The sequence below is a fragment of the Salpingoeca rosetta genome (assembly GCF_000188695.1).
Source record: "Salpingoeca rosetta unplaced genomic scaffold supercont1.19, whole genome shotgun sequence".
NCBI lineage: Eukaryota > Choanoflagellata > Craspedida > Salpingoecidae > Salpingoeca > Salpingoeca rosetta.
In genome coordinates, this window is record NW_004754915.1 from 1,221,454 (window position 1) to 1,228,953 (window position 7,500).

At 54.5% G+C, this 7,500-nt stretch overlaps 3 protein-coding genes across 3 annotated transcripts in view; 2 read left to right on the forward strand and 1 right to left on the reverse strand.

The window, feature by feature from the left end:
- PTSG_07985 (uncharacterized protein) overlaps positions 1-989 on the reverse strand; it is a gene marked incomplete at both ends in the record, with an annotated part of 4,057 nt that extends 3,068 nt beyond the window's left edge. The window contains 3 exons of the mRNA XM_004991737.1: positions 228-392; positions 624-677; positions 918-989. Of these exons, the coding sequence (XP_004991794.1) occupies positions 228-392; positions 624-677; positions 918-989 (291 nt within the window). The remainder of the gene's footprint in view (positions 1-227; positions 393-623; positions 678-917) is intronic.
- Positions 990-1,372: 383 nt separating this feature from the next.
- On the forward strand, positions 1,373-6,368 carry PTSG_07986 (vacuolar ATPase B subunit). Its single transcript, XM_004991738.1, has 13 exons — positions 1,373-1,489; positions 1,773-1,862; positions 2,361-2,479; positions 2,635-2,689; positions 2,815-2,928; positions 3,154-3,274; positions 3,519-3,746; positions 3,948-4,135; positions 4,404-4,526; positions 4,696-4,836; positions 5,176-5,352; positions 5,543-5,640; positions 5,916-6,368. Exons 2-13 carry the CDS (start codon positions 1,784-1,786, stop codon positions 6,039-6,041), a joined length of 1,569 nt encoding a protein of 522 aa, XP_004991795.1. The 5' UTR covers positions 1,373-1,489; positions 1,773-1,783; the 3' UTR covers positions 6,042-6,368.
- A 311-nt stretch (positions 6,369-6,679) lies between these two features.
- The window catches only part of PTSG_07987 (uncharacterized protein), a gene marked incomplete at both ends in the record, with an annotated part of 2,807 nt that continues 1,986 nt past the window's right edge, over positions 6,680-7,500 (forward strand). Inside the window, 2 exons of the mRNA XM_004991739.1 lie at positions 6,680-6,739; positions 6,917-7,023. Of these exons, the coding sequence (XP_004991796.1) occupies positions 6,680-6,739; positions 6,917-7,023 (167 nt within the window). The remainder of the gene's footprint in view (positions 6,740-6,916; positions 7,024-7,500) is intronic.

Below are 7,500 nucleotides of genomic sequence, written 5' to 3' on the forward strand. Positions count from 1 at the left end.
CTACTCAGCGCACAAGCACCACGAAGATGGACGTGAGAGGATGCAGATGAGAGGGAGAACAGGCGGAGATGGAAGAATGCATCGAGGTCAATGAGGGGTGTGGCACAGGTACATTGGGAGGGGGAGGGAGAAAAGACATTGAAGGAGCAATCAAAGACACAGACACAGCCACAGCCACAGCCACAGACAAGACGCACAGACAAAGACACACACAGAAGCACACGAACGTCTGCATCGGTGCTGCTGGAGTCCTGTGCAGGCTGCGAGGGCTGCATGGTGGCGGGCTCTGGTGAAGAGGAGCCAAACACGGCCGCATTGGTCGATGACGAAGACGTGGTTGCCGCCGCAGCCGTCGTCGTTGCCGTTGGACTGTTGGGGTTCACATCAGATGTCTACACGCAGGCGACATTGGTGCGAGAGAGAGAGTGTGTGTGTGTATGCGTGTGCGTATGTGCGTGTGAATGAATGTGTATGTGTGTGTGTGAGTGAATGTGTTCGAAAAGCCACTCTTCCTTTCAGCATTGTTTTGTTTGTCACACATGATGCTGTCACATGAAACAGATTCACACACATACACACACACACTCTCCACGCACGCCTCCATGTGCGCATGAGAAGCGCACCTTTGGTTGATCAAACGGGTTGTACTCGGGCACTTTTGTCTGTGCTCCAGTCACCTGAGAACATGCACCACAAACACCCACAGTCATATCGCACATTCATCCGTGTCAGGACAGGCTTTGCACATGTGCGCACATGAGGTTGGCGTCCATTCCAACACACACACACACAGAGCATACGCACAACACACACACACCCACCCACACACACCCACCCACCCACACACACACACACACACGCGCACGCACGCACACATTCACACACACACGCACGCACGCACGACACACGATGCATACCGAGGGGTCACTGAACGGATTGTCGGCGTTGTCATCGCCCTGTGCAAACGGGTTGTCTGTCCAGTCGCTCATGATGCCAGCCTGTTTTGCAGACAACACGGGTGTGAGCTTGCTGATCTCTCCCTGTCACCAAAGCCCACACAAAGCCGCAACCTTTTGCTCTTCCACCATGCCATCCCCCCTTGCCTTCTTCCTCACACCATCCACCATCCATCCCACTCACCGCGTTCTCCTGCTTGCTCTTTCTTCGTCGTCGTTTGTGTTCGAGTTTTGCCGTGTGCAACGGGCCCAAGCAATGGCGATGACTCACAACTCTCTCTGCAACAATACAAAAAAAAAGAAGAAAAGTTGAGGGTAATGCCCAAAAGCAATTTTGACCTTGTCGTTCGTTCACAAAGGCAAAGTTTCCCAGATCCCTTGCTTGGGAGGTGTCTTTGAAGATATTCGCCAATCGTCCACTTTGGAGGAAGCGCAAACACCGCACAGCAGCACACAGGGCTTGTTCATCTCCTTTTGCTCCACATATCGCCCACGCTTCCACCCCTTCCCCTGTCTCCATCAACCACAACAAGGTGTGTGGAGGGGCCCATGGCTTGCTCCCTGTGTGCGCTGTTGTTGGAGAGGCGGAGGCAGAGCTATATTTGGTGGTACTGCACACAGTTGTAGCTCGGCGGCTTGCTTCTCCCTTCCAGAGTGCGCACTCAGCAATAAATAAAGCTGCAACCACAATCACATTCTCACAACACACGTCACAACCACAATCACGGTGCTTGCTGTGCTTATCTTGCCCTCACATCTTCGCTCACCACGCACGCGCGACAACACCAACACCAAACCACGACGCAACGACAATAGACTGGTCCACCATGTCCCTGACTTCCACAGATGCTGCCCGCTGCCACGCGGAGGCTGTTGTCCGTGATTACATCGCACAGCCACGCCTTGGTCAGTGTGATTGTGTGGTGGTTGTGTGTGCGTGTGTGATTGTGTGTGACACACACACACACACACACAGAGAGAGAGAGAGAGAGAGAGAGAGAGAGAGAGAGAGAGAGAGAGAGAGAGAGAGAGAGAGAGAGAGAGAGAGAGAGAGAGAGAGAGAGAGAGAGAGAGAGAGAGAGAGAGAGATTGGCCGCTCCCTATTTACGCTCGTGGCTGTCCATACCTGCACTAGCCGGAGTGTGTTCCAGCCGCATTGACTGGTTGAAGGGAGTACGGTTATAGGGGCGCTAGTGTTCCCTGACACCAGAGAGAGAGAGAGAGAGAGAGAGAGAAGAGAAGAGAGAGATGGAAAACAAAGTGACAGAGAGCAGAGAGCGTCAGAGACAGACAGAGACAGAGAGGAGGAGCAGGCATGTAGTGTGCTCCATCCCCCCCAGCTGTTTTGTTGTCGACTCCTCCGCTCTCCGTGTGGTTCATGTTTCCCGTTCTGCAACCATCCAGCATACCGCACCGTGACGGCCGTCAACGGTCCTCTGGTTGTGCTGGACAATGTCAAGTTCCCCAAGTTCTCCGAGATTGTCAACCTTCGCCTGTCCGATGGCACCATCCGCAGCGGCCAGGTGCTATGATTCCCGGATGCAGACACTTGTGATTGCGGGTTATGTGTGTTGTCAGTGCTTGCAATCCGACATACCGGCTCACGCCCATCGCCTCAACAACAACTACACCACCACCACCACGTTTGATGCATGTTGTTGGTTTGGTGTGGCTGCAGGTGCTTGAGGTGTCTGGCAAGCGCGCCGTCGTGCAGGTGTTTGAGGGCACATCAGGTGCGTCCCAAATGCCTCTTGCTGTTTCCACATGCACAGTGGACGTCCCCAATGTGTCTCATGGTGGTTAGTGGTTGTTGGCACGCGTTGGTCTGACGTGACTGTCTTTTTGCCGTGCGGTGCAGGCATTGATGCCAAGAACACTGTGTGTGAGTTCTCTGGCGACATTCTCCGCACCCCCGTCTCCGAGGACATGCTTGGTCGCGTCTTCGATGGCAGCGGCAAGGCCATCGACAACGGTGCGTCGTGTGTGTGTTGTATGTGTTGTGTGTGTCTCGTGTATGTCGTGTGTGTTGTGTGTGTATGTGTGTGTGTGTGTTGTATGTGTTGTCTGTGTGTGCCTTGTGTGTTGTGTGTGTGGTCATTTTCTTTTCTCTTCACAAATTTGCATCCACGATGTGATTCGCCTCAACGACCGCTCATGCACGACGACTGCTGCTGCTGCCGCTGCTGCTTCATCGTAGGTCCACGTGTGCTTGCTGAGGACTTCCTTGACATTGAGGGTCAGCCCATCAACCCGTACACGCGCCTGTACCCCAAGGAGATGATTCAGACCGGTATCTCCGCCATTGACGTCATGAACAGGTGCGTGCCACCTCTCCTCCGCACCTCTCTGTGTGTGTGCGTGTGTGTGTGTGTGCAGTACTGCAGTGCGGCTGAGCTTGTTGTTGTCGTCTGTTGTTTGTGGTTTGCTCGTTTTCATTGACTTCTCACATGCACGGACCGCACCCTCCCCTTTTCTGCCACCACCACCGCATTCATCACCTCCCCTCACGTGCACCCTCTCCACCATCACCATGGCGTTCACTTGCACGCTTGCCGCTGCCAGTATTGCGCGCGGGCAGAAGATTCCCATCTTCTCTGCCGCTGGTCTCCCCCACAACGACATTGCAGCGCAGATTTGCCGCCAGGCCGGTCTTGTCAAGCAGAACACGGGCAAGAGCGTGATGGACAACCACGAGGACAACTTTGCCATTGTGTTTGCGGCCATGGGAGTCAACATGGAGACAGCCCGCTTCTTCAAGCAGGACTTTGAGGAGAACGGGTCCATGGAGAGGTGCGCACCATGCAATCACGACCTCGGGGAGACTTTGATGACCATGGTGGTGGTGGTGACGGTTACAACAGTGGTGATGGTGTTGCGTGTGGTGGTAGATGATGCTGCTTGTCGTGTTGTGTTGTGGCTGGCTGGTGGCCCACGGTGAATGGTGTGATGTCCTCACCGGTCGTGTGCTGCGTATGTGTGTGTGTGTGGCAGGGTGTCGCTGTTCCTGAACTTGGCCAACGACCCGACGATTGAGCGCATCATCACGCCCCGCCTTGCCCTGACCACCGCGGAGTACCTTGCCTACCAGTGCGAGAAGCACGTCCTTGTCATCCTGACGGACATGAGCTCCTACGCCGAAGCCCTTCGTGAGGTCTCTGCCGCTCGCGAGGAGGTCCCAGGTAATACATGGTGGTGGTGGTGGTGGTGGTGGTGGCAATGATAATTGTGATGGTGGTGGTGATGGTGGTTGTTTGAGGTCGTGCACTCGCACTCGTGTGTTCGTGCATGCATGCATGTGGGCGTGCGATGTGGTTTGCGTTGACAGCAGCGCTTGTTGCGAGAGTGTGTTGGGATGCACAGTACTCTGCCTTTTTCCATCATCATGAGTTCATTCACCCCGCTTCCACCACCACCGCGACCACCGCCACTGCCGTTGTGGGTTTTCAGGCCGCCGCGGTTTCCCCGGTTACATGTACACCGATCTTGCGACCATCTACGAGCGCGCGGGCCGTGTTGAGGGCCGCAACGGCTCCATCACACAGATTCCCATCCTCACCATGCCAAACGACGGTCAGTCTTGTTGGTCAAGTCAAGCGTGCTCGAGCGAGGGAAGATTGCTGTCGTGAACAACAACAACAACAACAACAGCTGTGATGTGTCGCTACCACTCTCTCGCCCGTGTTGTTCCCAATGTTCCGCTGTGTAACGAACCCCCCCCCCCTTCTTTCTGCTGCTGTAGACATTACACATCCCATCCCTGATTTGACGGGCTACATCACGGAGGGCCAGATCTACGTCGACCGCCAGCTGCACAACCGCCAGATTTCCCCGCCCATCAACGTCCTCCCCTCCCTCTCCCGTCTCATGAAGAGCGCCATCGGTGCGGCCCCCGTTGCCACTGTGATGTGATGCTGTGTTGTGTTGTGGTGTGTTTGTGTGTTGTGTTGTGGTGTGTTGTGCTGTGCTGTGTTGTGCTGTGTGGTGTTGTGTTGTGTTGTGCTGTGCTGTGCTGTGCTGTGCTGTGTTGTGTTGTGTTGTGTTGTGTGGTGTTGTGGTGTGCACTGCACGGTGCTCTTCCTATTGCCAATTGCGTCTGGAAAATGTTCTTTTCCGCTTGTGTTGCCCACCACCACCACCACCACCACCGCTGTCCCTGCTTCTACACCCTCTCACTGCGTCACCTGCTTTCCCCTCGGCTTGTTTGGTTGCTGCGGTGCAGGCGAGGGCATGACGCGTAAGGACCACGGCGACGTTAGCAACCAGCTGTATGCGTGCTATGCGATTGGCAAGGATGTGCAGGCAATGAAGGCTGTTGTTGGCGAGGAGGCGCTCACCTCCGAGGATCTCCTCTACCTCGAGTTTCTCGAGAAGTTTGAGCGGCACTTTATCAGCCAGGGTGAGGCATGCAGCGTGATTGTGCCGGTGGTGGTGGTGGCGGTGGTGGCATGGTGTTATTATTGTGGTGTAATGGCAACTTCATCTCCCCTTCTCACCTCGAGCCTGTTCATTTCGTGTGTCGTTCAAACGCCTTCTGCCCCATCCACGCCCCGCCACCTCTGGCTTCGTGTGTGCTTGTGCTGTTGCAGGTCCGTATGAGAACCGGACGGTGTTCCAGTCGCTGGAGAAGGGCTGGGAGCTCCTGCGCCTCTTCCCCAAGGAGATGCTCAAGCGCATCGGGCCAAAGGTACACACACACACACACACACACACACACACACACACACACACACACACACACACACACACACAAATACAAATACAAATACTCCGCATACAAATACAAATACAAATACAAATACAAATACAAATACAAATACAAACACGCGCACACACAAATGCAAATGCAAATACAAACGCACACGCACACACATGTTGCTTCGGTGAGATAACTATCCATCTCACAACCTCTCTCTCTGTCTCTCTCTTTTCTCTTGTGAACCGTCACATCACCACCATTAGACGCTGGATGCGTTTTACACGCGCGAGGCGGCGCAGCGGACGATGGCTGACCTGCAGGCCAAGGCCGAGGAGGCCGCAATGAGGGCCCAGGCCGAGCGCGACGAAACAAAGACATCATCAGACTAGACGCATCGCCTGCAGCCAGGCCCCACCATCCTCCAAAGAACGCCAACAGCTTACATCTACTTCATGGCACACGCCTGCCGCTTGTGCTCTCATCAGTTCACATTCCTTCTCTCTCTCTCTCACACACACTGGCTCGTGCCGCCATTCAACCCCCCTCTACACCCACACCACCACCCCCGCCCAACACACCATCCACCCACTCTCTTGTTCGCTGCTGTTGCTATCCACAACAAGTCTTCTGTGTACACGGTTCTCTTCGTTTCAGATCGCTGTTGGTTTGTTGTGTATGTGTGTGTGTGTGTGTATCCATTGAAGACAACCAAGCAATGCAGGTCAAAGAGGAAAGGGAAGAGGGGTGGGGTTGGAAGGAGTGCAAGTGCGTGGTCGTGTTGTCACAGTCACACCACCACCACCCCATCCTGTGCTCGCTCCTGTTCGTGATGATTTTCGTCGTCAGCCAAAGATAGAAACACACAGAAGAGAAAGAGGAGGAAGAAGACGATTGCTGGAGACAAACAACAACACAGTCAGGCCGTGGTCTCACATCACACTATCACACCAACAACAACTCGGACGCACATACACACGCACACACACACGCACACACACACACATACACACGCGCACACATGACCGCAATGCCGGCAGAGGCGGATGACATCTTCATGTCGGCGACGACGCTCGCCAGCGCCACCGATGTATGTGTGTATGTATGTGTGTGTGTGTGTGTGTGTGTGTGTGTGTGTGTGTGTATGTATGTGTGTGTGTGTGTGTGTGTGCTATGGATCTTCCATGGTGATTGACTGGCCACCCCTCTTCCCTCCCCCCTCTCTGTTCTTTGTCCCCACCTTCGTTTCTGCCCTTTGTATGAGCAGAGGGACGGCGAGAATGTGTGGCAGAACGGGGATGGACACGAGTTCCGTGTTCGCATCGGCCCAAACTACTCAAAGAACGGCAAGAAGGCGCCCAGCCTCGGCCAGATGTGCGTTTGTTGTGTGTGTGTGTGTGTGTGTGTGTGTGTGTGTGTGTGTGTGTGTGTGTGTGTGTGTGTGTGTGTGTGTGTGTGTGTGTGTGTGTGTGTGTGTGTGTGTGTGTGTGTGTGTGTGTGTGTGTGTGTGTGTGTGTGTGTGTGTGTGTGTGTGTGTGTGTGTGTGTGGGCGTTTGCTATGTCTCTGTCTTTCTTTGTCTGTCCGTCTTTGTCTGTCTGTCTGTCTGTCTGTCTGTGTGGCTGGCCCTCCTTTTGTCTGTCTGTCTGTCTGTCTGTCTGTCCGTCTGTCTGTCCGTCTTCTCTCTCTCTCTGTGTATCGGTGCGCTCGATTTGTTTCTCCCTCCTCTCCTGCGATGCGTATCAACATGCGCACAGCCGTAGGCGCCGGTTGTGACGCACACGCACACACCGCAAGCAAGCCCTGCTTGCTCCAAGTTTGCTACAAGTGTGCGTCGCATCTGTTCCTGTTCT

Bases quoted from the DNA above. Each gene is read 5' to 3' on its own strand.
- PTSG_07986 (XM_004991738.1), top strand. From the start codon at position 1,784: ATGTCCCTGACTTCCACAGATGCTGCCCGCTGCCACGCGGAGGCTGTT. The intron at 2,929-3,153 runs GTGCGTCGTGTG...GCTTCATCGTAG, and splicing joins CGGCAAGGCCATCGACAACG to GTCCACGTGTGCTTGCTGAG. The intron at 5,353-5,542 runs GTGAGGCATGCA...GTGCTGTTGCAG, and splicing joins GCGGCACTTTATCAGCCAGG to GTCCGTATGAGAACCGGACG.